Below are 16371 nucleotides of genomic sequence, written 5' to 3'. Positions count from 1 at the left end.
CCTACATTTTTAAGTAACAGCAGAATAAACCCCATCACATGGCCTAGAAGCTGTTCTGTATCCCTCAGGCAACTTGACGTGTCTATGACTAACCTGTGTTGTTTCATCTGCAGCTCAAATCCATACAGAAATATGTTCTCATTTTAAAACTCTTGGGGTCTCATACGGTAGTCCTCAAGTACTAACAACATAATGGCTGTATTTTATTACACAAATGAATACCTTAAAGAAAATTTTATAGTGAATAAAACAAACAAAATCCTACTTAGCCAAAAGATTTTTCTCCCCAAAAGAAGTTTAGATACCTTTTTTTAAAAAATAAAATCTTGGGCTTCTGACAAATGTAGAACCTAAGAGTTAACACTAGCTTCAATACGAAAGTATCCTGTACACATAAAAGAAAAATGGGTTAAGTGCAATAAAATACCAATAGGTCATTTTAGTTTAATGAAACTTCATTATTAGTGAATAAATTCTCTATTATCTCAGTAAATAAAATCTTTAAAGATAATTTAACTTTTAATTCAAGGTCTTAAGGGCATTACAGAATCATAAATTAGAATATTTATTATATAGAGTAGATTAAGAGCTACCGTCTGCAGAGTATGATATGGAAATTGATTGGGGGCAGAGGTTTGTTTTTGATTTTTGGTTTTGTTTTTTAAGTTAACTATACTGTGTCATAGTATTTGGCCTTGGATCCTGTATTTTAGAAGGAAGACGTATTTAAGCACATGGGTGTTCATTGAGGCTTATACATCTCAATTTAATAGAAGGTTTAACTATTTTATGAGTTCCAATAAAAGCAGAAAATTAGGAATACAAATTATTTTTTCTAACCACCACTCTGGGCCTAACCTTCTCTTTCTAATTCTTTGAAAATTCTACCGTTTAAGATATGCCTAGTGCACCTATGATAATAGGCGGATCCAGCTGTGCGAGAATGGATGCCATGTCTGGTCTATGGCAGAGTTTTTCCTGTGAAGCTCAATTGCCCTATGTCTGCAAGAAACCATTAAATAACACAGTGGAGTTAACAGGTATCTTTTTCATTTCCTTGTGCAAGTAGGTCTTAAAATTATAGTTTTGTGAAGTCAAGTAGATCCATTTCAGATATCTAATTCTACCTTTCCTTCACCTGTTCCTGCCAATGCCAAAAACTACTTCATTTAGACCCTGTGGTTGGCTATTATTAACTTTATATGTGTAAAGCTTTGGTTTGGTATATCGCCATAAGAAGGCAGAGGTATTCTAGGTAAGAAATACATTTCTGTTCACAGGTGGCTCTTTTTTCTTTGGAACAGTGGTGCTCAGAGTATGGTTCCTAGACCAAGAGTATCAGTATCACCTGTACCTGTTTGAAATACAAATTCTTAGGAACCCCCCCCCCAGACTTACTGAATCAAAAGTTCTGCAGGCCCCAACAATCTGTGTTTTAAGAAGCCTTCCTGGAGATGCTGATGCACACTCAGGTTTTATGTATGACTTGCCTCTGTGAAAAGTAGAAAACGACGGATGGGGGAACTCTTCTAGGGTTTCCAGTTCCTGCCCCGCGATGCCCACCTCTGCTCTGTCCTTCTTTGCCAGGCTGCTTCTTTAGGTTGTTGTGTTGATAAATCAGGTAGAAAAGGGGAGGTGCAGAAAGACAAACGTGTACAAGGAGGGTTTGTTTTTTTTTTCAAGGGATTTCAGAGATAAGAGAAACATGGAACAGTTGAAGTTTCTGAGGTGCAGAGAAACTTCAGAAGCCTTTGAAAGAATAAGAAGAGGGCCCTTACTATCTTGCACAAGCCCCACCACATACCTGGTATTTGATTAAATCCTCCTGAATAAGAAAAACTATTACTCAAAACTGGGAGGGAAAAAAAAGGAGGTTTTAAAATGTCTTGTTTAAAGAATGTTGGGGAAGGGAATAAAATTTCTTACCCATATAGGAGCATAAAGCTATTCTTTAAGACTAAAAAATAAATATATAGAATAAAGATTGTCAGGAGATGTTTTATTAAAATATAGGGGGAAATGAACATTCATCTTCCAAGTTGATTCAAACCAAATTTAGTCCACACAAAAAAGCATAATAGAAAAGACAGCACAGATGAAAATAAACCAGGGTGACTGATGACAGATCAAATAAATATGCTGCAGTAGCAATTATTAAGTAAATCATGATGTTTCCACATGATCGAGTAATATGCATTTATTAAAATAACTGTGCCAACAGGAAAATACAAGAGCAGAGCAAAATGATATGCCTACTTCTCATTTTAATCTTGTAAAAATATGTATTCATAGAGACAAAGACTAGAATAGGAAAATGTTTGTTCTAAGTTCAATTATGGGTATTTTTTCCTCTGTTCCTTTATCATAATTGTAAAATAAAATAATAATAATAATAATAGCAGCAAGTGCTATTTCAGAAACTTAAAATTGAGTTATCTTGCAAGTGTGAGAAGCTAACTGGACCTGAATTTTATCTTTAAATGAAGAATAAACTGTCCACATTTTTAAGATGCTGTGTTTTCTTTTTTTTTTAATATTTTATTTATTTATTTGAGAGAGAGAAACAGCATGAGAGGGGATAGGGTCAGAGGGAGAAGCAGGCTCCCCAATGAGCCGGGAGCCCGATGGGGGACTCGATCCCAGGACTCCGGGATCATGACCTGAGCCGAAGGCAGTCGCTTAACCAGCTGAGCCACCCAGGCGCCCAAGATGCTGTGTTTTCATACAACAGACATTCCAAACAGTTCAGAATCCATGAAGTCTGAGTAATTGACTTAATTTCTAATTCTATTAAGAAGGATAGAAATATTTTGTGCGGTTTTATACCTCAGTCTTTTTCTCCAGTCTTTCTTGACCATCATCTGAGTGAGTTTTAACATGATCAAAACAAAGAATCACTAATTGCATGAGGATGTAGGTCTACAAGCGGGAAGGAAAGAAGAGGTCCAGAGAGGTCCTGTGCCCTTTCCCTTGAATTGCTATCTTCTCTTTCATGTGGAGTTTTAAATGTTTTACTCTATTCCTTAAATCTCTGTCTTTTGTCCAATGGTAGGCATGAATGCACATCCCCTGCTAATCTGACCATACATGAAAGGAGGCTGGACTTCGTAACCTCTCAAAGTCAGAGATTGGAGGGGAACCTAACAAATCCCCATACCAAGGAAGATTGGTCAGCAACTGGCTTACCCCACACAATTCTCCTGTCTATTAGGACTAAGGGCAGTCCCTCCTCAAATAGTCGGAGCCTAATCATGTAGCACATTTGTATCACATTACAGTCATATCGTTATCTTTACCCTTGCAGTCATTCTTATGATGCTATGTAGAATGAAGCAACACATAAATTCATGTCCCTGTGCTATTTGACATCCCATTCCCCCGTTTTCCAGAATCTTGATGATTTAAGAAGGAAGAATTTGCAATGTTATTGATTCAAAATAGATGTATCTTTACTGGAACATAAATAGCTGCTTTTCCTGCAGATGTTTGGACATATTTAGATACACACTGTGATGCAGGCTGGCTGTCAAATAATGGTTTTTGCTATCTGCTGGTAAATGAAAGTGATTCCTGGGATAAGGCACATACGAAATGCAAAGCCTTGAGCGGCGATCTCATCAGCATTCATTCTTTAGCAGATGTGGAGGTGGTTGTCACAAAACTCCATAATGGCGGTAAGTTTTTAAAATATCCTATTTGAGAGGTTTAAAACATTCTAAGGTACCCCTATTTTTAGACTCTTGGTGGGAATGAAAGCTTACAATTTGATCCTTACAGATCAGCACTGTCCAATAGCATTTTCCGTGATGATGGAACTGTTCTATAATCTGTACTGTCCAGTACAGCCGCCACCAGCCATTTGTGGCTTGTGAACACTTGCAATGTAACTGAGGAACTGATTTTTACTTTTATTTAATTTTAATTAATTTACAAATAGCCACATGTAGCTAATAGCTGCCAATTTGACAGCATAGCCAGTGATTGAATAATTTCCCTCTTCTCATAAACTAAGTGCTATTTAAGTTGCTCCAGATGCTTAAGTGATGATTATTTCACGATTATTTCACTTTTGTAATTATTTAAAGGCTAAAGACTGAAGAACAAAAATACACTAGACAGGCTGTATTATATCCTCCTCCTAGGATTCACTAATAGTAATAGCTAATAATAGACACCTATTCTGTGTCAGCATGGTGTTAATTGTTTCCCCTGGGAGGACAGCATCATCATCCCAGGGCAGGGATGGACATCAATCCTATTCTAACTGGAGTATCTATGATTGTATTTGTAGAATTTCATTGCAGTTTTCCCCTGCTGTCCAAAAGGAGACTGTTCTTATGAAACCTTTCATAAACCAAAATGGCATAAAAACAAAGAAGCAAACACCATTTTGTAAAAGCAAAAATCCACCTCAGATTTCTTTCACTTAGTGAAAACAGGCGGTAAAAGTGAAGTGGCAGAAAGAGCTTTCGGATAGCAGAGGAAATCTGTATAACCCATAAAGCAAGGTTTATCTAAATCAGATAGCAGGAACACCTAACCTACAGATCACAGTGTGGCTTTTCCACTGTGTACTCTGACTGCATAAGTACCCTGAAACCCCTTGACTCCTGGCCTGCCTAAATTATCAATATTTTCATAGATTGATTATAGATACCATGGAGGCTCCTAAAACCCCATTATCAGAATGTAAAATCAATAACAATATACATATTGAAGTATGTAATTGAGTAAAACCAAATAAATAAAATATTTTTCTTTTAGATGCCAAAGAAGAAATATGGATAGGTCTTAAGAACAAAAATGTACCAAGTTTATTTCAGTGGTCTGATGGTACTGAAGTTACTCTAACATATTGGAATAAGAATGAGCCAAATGTTCCCTACAATAAGACTCCCAACTGCGTTTCCTATTTAGGAAAGGTAGGAAACTTCCTGTGGCTTATTTATATTCTTATTGTATACCAAATAATATTAAGATGATTTTGGTTGGGATATTTGTGTTTAAGCCTAGAAAGAAAATAAAAGGTCATAGCCCTGTAGATTGTCTTTCTGGAAGCTACTGGAAAAAAGATGTAAATAAAACAATGACTAAGTAAGCAATCCACTTCCTGTCTGAGAGTATCTGCTCTGGTCTGAAACACATGAAGGAAATCCCGTTAGAACTCAATTCTTGTGCCAGATTGGTTCTAATAAGCTGCTTTCTCTCTGGACCATCAGTATATTTAACATAACCACAACTTAAGGGAAAAATCCCATCTTCTGAATTCATGTTCAGATTTTTATATTAATCTTAATTTGAGAAGTGAAAAAATATTTTTATTTAAAAATTAGGTCCAGGGGCGCCTGGCTGGCTTAGTCAGTGGAGCATGCAACTCTTGATCTCCAGTTTATGAGTTCAAGCCCCACACTGGGTGTAGAGATTACTTAAAAAAAGAAAATCTTTAAAAATTAATTAATTAATTAAAAATTAAGTCTAATGTTTTTCAGAGAACAGCTTTCTTCTGTAGAATGCTTAACTATTTATTGAACATGCTTTAGTTAAGAGTCCAAAATAGGCTGCATGTTGAGAGAAAAGACATGTGTATCTTTATATTTTGTTTGTATCACTTTCCTGGGGACTTCTAATTATTTAGGAGGCTTGTGTCCCCCAAACTTCTAGAGAGACTTAAGTGGAAGTAATAAATGATATGTGTATTTAGGAGTGTTTCAAGAGTAAAGATGTATCTAGAAAGGTGTCATAGATGAATTTAGAAGGGTGTCACATTTGGTGCTCTATTTAAAAGGGTATTTAAGATGTCTTTGATACAGTGTCAAAGATAGAAATGAGATCCCACAGGCAAGACTAAACTGATAACATACCTAGACAGCATTCCAGTGTTTGAAACTGACTCTTATCACAATTAACTTGTTGAAATTTAATTTGAAGAAAGCAGAGTGACTTAAGCAAAAGTCATGCTAAGAGAGAATTTTAAAGTCTAAGCTAAAGTAAAGTGGAAGGAACTTTTGATTCTGGAATTCTTGGAGAGTAGCTGTTCTAATTACCATGATTATGTTATATATGAGGAGACTGAAATAGCATGGTTGGTTGACATGTCCGCAAGTTTTTAACCAATGGGCAAACTTTGACCATGTCATGTGGGAGAAGACTTGAACACTGTCAACTGCGTGTAGGCTGAGTTCTTCTTTCTTCAACTTCTGTACTAAATGTCCTTTGATGGTTTTATTGTTACTCTTCTAAGAAAATGGAATTCATCTCCACTATGATCTTGAGGTGGTGCTGAAATTACAGACTGTGAGCCACAACCTTGCAGGACTGTCGGGTAGCATTTCCTAGGAGTATGTTCCCAGACATAGTCATTCATTTTCCTTTTCCCTCCCCTTCCTCCTCCCCTTGCCCCTTGCTCACAGTTTTGTGAGAAGAAACTATCTTGATTTAAAATAAGTTAGAGTTCAACTCTAAATATATGGCAAATAATTTCTCTGTGGAAAAAATTTTTTTCTATTTTTAAAAAGTTAGGTCAGTGGAAGGTCCAGTCCTGTGAAGAGAAACTTAAATATGTATGTAAGAAAAAGGGAGAACAAGTGAATGATACAACATCTGACAAGATGTGTCCTCCAGATGAGGTATGTAAAGTCCCTATGTAAGTTTTTCTAAGCAATATTACACCTTCTTGGTTAAGGATGGTAGGTGAGACTGAAACAATTCAGACTTGGAAAATAGAAGAAATGGCTACCTTCTGTTCATTTACATTAGAGCAAATCAGAGGGCAGTGAATCATTACATATTGGCGTTCTTAGAGAAGAAAAAACGTTATAGGAAAGAGTTATCTGTTCATGATTTCTATAAAAATGTATGTGATTATAATCCTTAATGCTGATGTCTTTACTTCCCCCATTTATATTTTTCCTCTCCAAAAATAGTTCAACCAACAACGTTATAGTCTTATGAGGAGCTAGGCCCTGGAGGCAAAGAGAAATAAGACACACCTTCTGTCTGACACAAGCTCACAATCCTGTAGGAGTTATCTATGAAGTTGTATCCCACCTTCATCATGTGTATGAATTACCGGTCCATGTCCTTGATTCCTCTAAGTGTGAGATGTTACCAGTGTAGCAGAATCATGCTTAGAGGTAGGACATTAAGTCTGAACAGTGTGATATTTCTCCTCTGATTTAGGGCTGGAAAAGACATGGAGAAATCTGTTACAAGATTTACAAGGACGAGGTCCCTTTTGGAACCAACTGCAATCTGACTATAACTAGCAGGTATGACCATCAGTAAACATGTACTGGTGAACTTTTAACTCTGGGTTAGCTTTACGAAATAAGTCTCCTAAGGGAAAGGTGCATTTTCAATTTACATAGCAATTCAATCATTATAAAAACACCTACTAATTTAACTCTTGTTTTGTAGATTTGAGCAAGAATACCTGAATGATATGATTAAAAAGTATACTAAATCTCCAGGAAAATACTTCTGGACTGGCCTGAGAGATATAGATTCACATGGAGAGTATAGCTGGACAGGAGTTGGTGGAGTAAAGCAAGCTGTAACATTTTCCAACTGGAATTTTCTTGAGCCAGGTGAGTGCCTTACTCTTAAAGTAGTAGAATATATTGTTTTGTGAAATGCAGTGTACCTCCCAGATATGGTCTTCACTTAGCTTTGAAATGTGAGGCAAATGATGATCTTCAGGATGAGAGTCTGTCTATGCAACCATAAATAGAAGCAGTGACTGTGTCTCCCTTATGAAATCCTTGGGAATAACCCCCCAAAAGGAGCTAAAAAACTCAGTTTTCAGAAACCACCCTCTAATGGCACAAAGCTAGAACCATCAATGCAAGTTTATCTTTTCCATGTAAGTCTCAAACAGAATCTAGAAGCTTCATTTTGAAGTGCTTTACACTTTCATCTCTCTGCTTTTTTCTCTTAGCTTATTTCTCCAAAATTGAATGTGTTTATTTCTATTATTCCAAATGGGTGAGAATTAAGGAGGCAATATTGTAGGTATTATTTATCTGAAAGTTAGTTCATCTTTCTTTAACAAGCTCAAAGCATTGACCATAATTGGCCATGGAATCAGAATATTGTGAACCAGAAAGGACCTCAGAAGTCCCTTCTGATTTTAGAGTTGAGAAGACAGAATCTCAGAGAGGTGATCTACTTGACAAATGTTACCTAGTTATTGAATTACTAAAACCCAGATCCCCTGATTTCTAATCAAATGCTTTGTATTGGATTTTGGCTTTCTATAAAAAAAAGCTAATATGAACTACTTAGGCTATGCTGAGCAGCTTAGTAATTTCGGGTACAGCTCCAGATGCAGACCACCTGGGTTCCAGTTCTGGATCAACCACTTACTAACATGTGACCTTGGACAAGTCACTAATCCTCACTGTACCTTAGTATGACAGTAGAATCGACTCTGGAGGTCAGTTGTAAGGACTGATTCATTTGATACTGTTAGAATAGTACCTGGCAGGTAATAAACACTTCTCTTTATTACCATCATCGTCGTCATCATCATCATCATCATTATTATGAACAACACATTTCTTTCTTCTGTTATCTTTTATATTCTTTCTCCAGACCTTGGCCCAAATAAAGGGCAAGGATACTAGAAAGTATTTGGACTTTAATTTTCAAATGTAATGTTTAATTAAACTTTCTGATTCAACCCCAGCTTCTCCAGGCGGGTGTGTGGCTATGGCTACTGGAAAGTCTCTTGGAAAGTGGGAGGTGAAAGACTGCAGAAACTTCAGAGCGCTCTCGGTTTGCAAGAAAATAAGTGGGCCCATTCAGCCTGAAGAAGAAGTAGCTCCTAAGCCTGAAGACCCCTGTCCTGAAGGCTGGCATAGTTTCCCCTCAAGTCTTTCTTGTTATAAGGTAAAGTAACATTCTCATTTAGTTCCTTAATGAGGTTATCTTTCTACTATCCTAGTCCATATGCTTGTAGAAATTATGCTCCTCTCCAGGCACATATGTAACCTACCAACGTGTTTGCGAGCACCATTGAACCTTTGTCATGAGACAGCTCATCCCCAGATGAACTCATGTCTTACCCAAAAGAGCAGGGCCAGAGCCAGAACTCGCTCTTTCCTAGTGTTCTTTTGTTCTGAGAAGTTAAGTAAGCTACATGCCATGCTGACACTTTGCTTAGTATTCTCATATCCCTCTAATCCTTATGTCAAATGAAGAATTCTATCACTTCTTATAATTTAAAAAAAATTTATTCTGGGGCCTCTATAAGTCAGCTGTTCCCCAAAGAAACCATTACATACCATCCCAAAACTCAGTGGCTATAACAACAAACATTCAGTCCCATGCTCACAGATCTCTGGGTCAAACAGGGATTGATTGTTTTAGTTTAGGCTTGAATGGTGAGCTCTGCTTTCAACTGTGGGTCAGCTATGCTGGGCTCCAGGCTATGAGTTGGGATGTGCTGCCTTTTGATTGGTCTCAGGCTGAAGCGTCAGTAGCTACCAGGGGCTTGTTCTTCTTATGGTCAGTTGCTGGAGCCTGAGAGGAAAGCCTAACCATGTAAGCACATTTCAGGCCTCTGTTCATTGTACCTCCACTAATAGGCCATCGATCACAGCAAGTTACATGGCCAGGCCCCAAATCAAGGTACAGAGAAGGACACTTCACCCACCAGGAGGCCATGGCAAGAATATACGGTTATATCACAGGGAACTGAAGAACTGGGATCAGTAATTCAATCTACCATTGTATCATCCCCTCTTCTTCTTTTTTGGGAAAAAATTAATCCTCACAAACCAAAGAAAGAGTCTGAAGTGGCAAGTTTTGTTTCACCACCCTCTCTCAATATTAGCGCACCAGTGCAATCTGCCCTTTGCTTCATCTTCATCAGAAAATAGGCCTGTACTTATACTGGTCTTAGTGTATTATGTTCATAATTATGTTGTTTCTCTGCAGAAGTCTACTCCCAAAGTATTCATATGTATCCTTTATAGCCTTACCTGCTGGTCCTAGGAATGTGGGAGAATATGATGTCTTGTCGGAGCAGTTCCCCATCCTGGCTGAGGAAGGGCATCCATCTGACAGCAGTAGCTGGCCCCTGTCCTGGCCTTTTAGTTGACACTTTCAGCAGGTCCTGTTTGTGTCACAGTATATGTTTTTTCACCTGTTTTTATTACAGGTAAAAATAAAAACATTTTCATGTTATTATTACATGTATGAGAATCCATTTCAGAAGCCTACACATTTGAATTTAAGAAACAAAATAAAAGAACAAAGGGGAAAAAAAGAGAAACCAAAAACAGACTCTTAACTATAGAGAACAAACTGAGGGGAAGTGGGTGGAGAGATGGGTGAAATAGGTGATGGGGATTAACAAGTACACTTATGATGAGCACTGAGTAATGTATTGAATTATTGAATCACTCTATTGTACACCTGAAACTAATATAACACTGTATGTTAATTATATTTGAATTAAAATAGGAAACTTAATTTTAAAACCTACACATTTGACCATAATAAACTTTGAAATTATGAATACTTCATGATTATGCCAGAAAAGAGATTAACATTGTGTCTTGTTAAGCTGTTTCATATAGAAAGAATTGTAAGAAAAAGGAACTGGGAAGAAGCTGAGAGATTCTGCCAAGCTCTTGGAGGACACCTTCCTAGCTTCACTCATACGGATGAAATAAAGGAATTTCTTCACTTTTTAATGGACCAGTTCAGGTAATACTTTTAGAATGAGATCTTTTATGCTAAATTTAATGTCCTCCAGGTATTCAGAATTGACATGTTTTATTTTCTAAAAGGGTCATTCAGTGCTAAGCAGTCATTCAACATCAAGCATTTTTATGTGCAAGACACTATAAATAATTCAAAGATGAGGGAAATAGAATCCCCATCCTTTATGTGGCATGATAAAGTCCAACAGTGGGGATAAGAAAAGTATGGTGAAAATCTAGAACAAAGGTAAGGAGGGACCATGGAATTCTAAAGTCAGATGAAGTGCTTTGGGGAGTTATAATTGGGAAAAATGTTATGAAGAAGAATGGTTCTTAGAAAGTAAGGTAGTATTTTGAAAGGTAAGACCAGGAGAAGGAGCCAGAGAAAACAGAACATTAGCAAAGGTACTGAGACCAGAGTGTACAGATATGGTCAGGGAGAAATGAGTCATACCACTTAGCTAGAAAATGAGATTTGGATATGAAATTGGAGCATCCTTCTTTGCCAGGGAAAGAGTTTGATCTTAAGTCAATAAGCAAAAAACAAACAACAACAAAGGTGTTTATATGTGTGTGTATGTGTGTATATATAAAGAAAGAGAGAAAGAGAGGGGAAAGAGAGAGATGGTAGGTAGATGCAGGACAAGTAATTAGAAGGCTATTACAGCGCTTTGGTGGAAAACTACTTTGAGAATGGGTAGGAAGAATGTGAATATAGGGAAGTAATCAGAGATGCTACAAAGACAGAATCAATAAGGCATTGTGATTTTGATCTTATGGTGGAAGGATTCCTGGATGATTTTCCTGATGTCCTTAGGGACAATGTGGAGGAATATGGACCAGGTGATGCTGTCATAGGAGAAAAATTTCTCTGAAGCTTTGGGAGCAAACATGAGTATGAGGGCCTTCAACTTCACAAATTTATTTTTTTCCTTCCCTCATTTTTATGAACTGAAAAGAAGACCCAAATCTGTAAATCAAGGATTCGGGTGTACCAGGCAAAATTATGGAAAAGAAATTACCGTTTAGATATATCCTTGTGAATACTTTCCATCATTTTGACTCAAACAAAAGCCTGAAAGAATAATAGCAAAAAAAAAAAAATAAACAAAACAGGTAACAAAACACAAAACCCAGGTAGCTTCTTCTGTAGGACATTATATGTAGGAAGGCATTTAAAAACTGACATCTAAAGAGTTTTGAGGTGGGGGCACCCGGTGGCTCGGTCTGTTAAGCAGTTAAGCATCTGCCTTCAGCTCAGGTCATGATCCCAGAGTCCTGGGATCAAGCCCTGCATCCAGCTTGGGGATCCTGCTTCTCCTTCTCCCACTCCCCCTGCTTGTGTGCTCACTCGCTCTCTCCCTCTCTCTCTCTGAATCTTTTTTAAAAATAGAGTTTTGAGGTGGAAAATGTTTGCAGTATATTAATTTTAGTTCTCAATTACATTGCTTTTTGTTTGTGAAGATTATTATTGATATAACCCTATAGCTTCCTTCTCGAAAAAAATTCAAAGACACATTCCAGCTGAGAGATGAATTAAAAATCAGGAACACATGAATAGGTAGTTTATTTTAAAAGAATTAGGAGGAAGAATATATAATGTAAAAACATCCCCAGTCTAAATAATGCAATATGTATATGCAATAATAAAAATAGAAAGAAATTATCCTAAATCCTGAAAGAGAAACATGAGAATATTTTAATAAGACCAGGTGTTTAACTCTGTTTATAAATAAAAACTGGGATATAAAGAGATAAAATGGTTGTAAAAAATGAAAGTATAATAAATTCCTCATTTACCTAAAATTCATATTTAGAAACACAAATTATATACATTTTTTAAAACAGAGTGTGTTTATTTACTGAATATATAATGGGTGAAATAAAGGTTTATATAGTAAATTATAAAGAAATGAAATAACAAAGCAGGAAATCCAATATAAAGCAAGATGGCAGAAGACCAGATTTATCTCTTACCAGTTATGTTTAAGTATAAGTCTGCAAATTTCTTCAATAATGAAATTCAACTATATGCTGTTGAAAAATACCTCAAACGAATCTTACCAATTAGTACCTATCCAGCCCAAAGAGTATGATGTTCTTTTCCTAGAAGGAAGAAGCTACAAAGTGTTTCAAAGTTGAGAAATTTTGATAAAAATCCATATTTTTAACACTTCTTTAAAAATTAAAACAACAGGACACATTTTCATATTGTAGCAATAATTGGTTAGTCCTGAGTAGCCAATGGCTTACCAAGATAGGGCATCACTCTACGATTTGTGGTGGTCTCTAATTTATTACTCCTTGATCCACTTCACTTAGTTATGTTCTTGTCCCATATTAACCTAAATAGCATTTGAGTTAATAATCACAAACTTAGGGGCACCTGGGTGGCTCAGTTGGTTAAGTGACTGCCTTCGGCTCAGGTCATGATCCTGGAGTCCCGGGATCGAGTCCCACATCGGGCTCCCTGCTCGGCAGGGAGCCTGCTTCTCCCTCTGACCCTCCCCCCTCTCATGTACTCCCTCTCTCTCATTTGCTCTCTCTCAAATAAAAATAAATAAAATCTTTAAAAAAAAAATAATCACAAACTTAATACAGTAACTAAAATGGGAAAATTAAAAGAATGAGCAAAATTATATTGTGCAAATGTGAACAAAAAACTGGAGTTACAGTATTATTATTAGATAAAATACAAGTGAAGTAAAAATGCACCAGATGGGGAAATGAGATCTATTTCATATTGAATAAAGGTACAATCTACAACAACATTATAATAGTCAAGAACCATTACACATTTAATAATATTGGCATCAAAATATATGAAGCAAAAAAATTACTTATATTAGTGAAATTCTCCAATAAATAACAATAATGGGAGACTTTAACACTGTCTGATTCATCAACAAGTGAGACAGACAAAAGGAAATAATATACGAATAGTATAATTAAGATTGATTTAACCATATCCTCTTTGTTCATATATTACAAAGTCTATATATATTTTCTCTTCAGGCTCTTTGCCTGTATCACTTACAATAATTGATCTATTAGACTAAAAAGAAAATCTAAAATTCCAAAGTGGTGAAATTATACAGGTACATAAGAAGTGAAGTCAAACCCTATCCACTTATAAATTCAATGTTTCTAAGTAACTTTTTTGTCAAATAAATCAAAACTGAATAGATGATAATCACAACACTCATTCTGAAATTAATGGGATATAGCCAAAGCTATAGTTGGAGGTACATTAATAGCTTTAAGAGCTTTAATTATTAAACAAAAATAATAAAAATAAGCATTCACGTAAAAGTAAAATAAATTTCAACATCAATACAAGGAAACCATAAGAAAGAACATAATAAAGATTTTGTATAAGGATAAAGATACTTAAAATGAAGACTTAGTAAGGGATTATAAAACCCATTTCATGGAGAAATTTTTTAATTGGTAAGAATACTATGCATAATTCTATGCTGTTACAAATGAAGTTGTTAAAATGAACAATTTCTAGAGAAATACAAATTACTATACAATTGATATATTAAGTAGAAACCAAGTAATTTAATAGCCATGAAAGAAATGGAAAAAGTTAACAAAGAATTTCTTCCAAGAAAGAGATAGAAAGCATAATATATGGTTATATATGTGAATTTCTTTACATTTTATTTTATTTTTTTTAAAGATTTTATTTATTTGACAGAGAGAGACACAGCAAGAGAGGGAACACAAGCAGGGGGAGTGGGAGAGGGAGAAGCAGGCTTCCCGCGGAGCAGAGAGCCTGATGTGGGGCTGGATCCCAGGAACCTGGGATCATGACCTGAGCCGAAGGCAGACGCTTAACGACTGAGCCACCCAGGCGCCCCAATTTCTTCACATTTTAAAGAAGTGATCATTACCTTGTATTTCAGTAGTACAAGCAAGGGCTTGTATTCCATTACATAGAAACTGATAGAGACATCTGGTTTATTTTGCAAACTAGTTTAATTCTGATATCAAAGCCTATCAACAAGAGCACAAAGAATTACAGACCAACCTCATGACTAGACTTGAAAAAGTAAATACTGGTAAGTGATAGAATAACAAGCACTGATAGAGTGCTTATTATGTGCCAGATAATGTCCTAAGTGTTTTCTATTAGCTCATTTAATCCTTACAACAACCTATGAGGTCCGTACTATTACAATGACCATTTTATCTCAATGAGAAAACAGATACAGAGAAGTAAAACAATTTGCCCATGGCTATATAAATAATAAGTAAAGGATCCAATATTTGAACTATTAGAGCCCACTTCCTTCACCCACTACATTATAGTACACCAAAATAACATACCTTGACCGTGTAGGATTTCTTCCAAGAATACAAGGTTGGGTTAGTGCTAGGAACTCTGTATATCAGGTCAAGTGTCATATGAACATCTTACTGGGTGCTGAAAATACATCTGGTAAAATTCACTATTCATTCCTGGTTTAATATATAAATATATCGTAAAGTTAACATAATTAACATACAAATTCTTGGTAAAGTAAGAATAGGAGGATGGGGGTGCCTGGGTGATTCAGTCAATTAAGTGTCTGCCTTCAGCTCAGGCCATGATCCCAGGATCCTTGATCCCTGGTCATGATCAGGCTCCTTGCTCAGCAGCGAGCCTGCTTCTCCCTCTGCCCCAATCCCCTACTCCTTGCTCAGCAGGGAGCCTGCTTCTCCCTCTGCCACAACCCCCTCTCTTGAGTGCTCTCTCGATCTCAAATAAATAAATAAATAAAATCTTAAAAAAAAAAAAAGAAGGATAGTTCAATCAATAGCCATATCACATCTAATGAGTAAATATTAAATGCACTTCTGTAAAAGTCAGAAAAAGATAAAGATCCCTATTATCATCACTATTATTGATCTTTGTTTGGAATTTATACCCTGTGCATTAAGGTTTTTTTTAAAAAAAATATTATAGCATGCAAATATTTACAATATATTAAGTGGGAGGAAAAGCAAATTATGGAAGAATAAAAAAATATACTATTTACATTTAAAAGTAGATTACAAAAATACATCAAAGAAAGATAATAATTGTTACCTCTGGAAGATAAGATTTTGAGTGATTTTTGAAATGTTTGAACATTTTTCCACATTTTCCAGATTTACATTCATATACCTACTATTGTGTTTTTCTCATTAAGAAAGGGAAGTTTCACTATAATGTGCTGGAAACCTGATGCAAAATACAGTACATGTGTTCCATAAATATTCATTTATTAAGCATCTATTATAGAAGTTCAGACATTCTGGACTTCATTTTCTAGCACTAGAAATTATTATACAAGATTTCATTGCACACTAACCTGAGCTAATTTGGATATCTAAAGTCTTAATTTCCTTTTGAGGTTAGTGTTTCTTAGCTACTCCCCACAACTTTGAGAGTAGATTATAATGAATGCAAAACTCAGACCAAATCTTTCCACATATACAAACATTTATTAAGCATTCATTGAAGCAGACACAACTTATTTCATACAATCTGTTTCATAAGCTTCCAACATCCCAGCAGTCTGTCTGTCTTAGGTGTTCCAGCCACCATCTTGCAAGGAAGATTCATTTGAGGTAGATTTGGCAATATTCCTGAGGCAGGATTGTGTTCACATTATAGTTAGCATTGGGCAGT

General features: G+C 36.0%; 1 protein-coding gene across 2 annotated transcripts in view; it reads left to right on the top strand.

Moving 5' to 3' along the window:
- LY75 (lymphocyte antigen 75) overlaps positions 1-16371 on the top strand; it is a 128546-nt gene that overhangs the window by 19724 nt on the left and 92451 nt on the right. For both annotated transcript variants that reach the window (XM_064586600.1, XM_064586599.1), the window contains exons 6-13: positions 897-1040; positions 3483-3674; positions 4765-4922; positions 6516-6626; positions 7180-7268; positions 7417-7586; positions 8687-8889; positions 10571-10713. In XM_064586600.1, coding sequence (XP_064442670.1) covers positions 897-1040; positions 3483-3674; positions 4765-4922; positions 6516-6626; positions 7180-7268; positions 7417-7586; positions 8687-8889; positions 10571-10713 — 1210 coding nt within the window. The remainder of the gene's footprint in view (positions 1-896; positions 1041-3482; positions 3675-4764; positions 4923-6515; positions 6627-7179; positions 7269-7416; positions 7587-8686; positions 8890-10570; positions 10714-16371) is intronic.

Source organism: Mirounga angustirostris, unplaced genomic scaffold, assembly GCF_029215605.1.
Source record: "Mirounga angustirostris isolate CCGP_5_RB_7025 unplaced genomic scaffold, mMirAng1.0.hap1 SCAF_3, whole genome shotgun sequence".
NCBI lineage: Eukaryota > Metazoa > Chordata > Mammalia > Carnivora > Phocidae > Mirounga > Mirounga angustirostris.
Note: the sequence above shows the minus strand (reverse complement) of the source record. Positions and strands in the feature narration are given on the sequence as shown.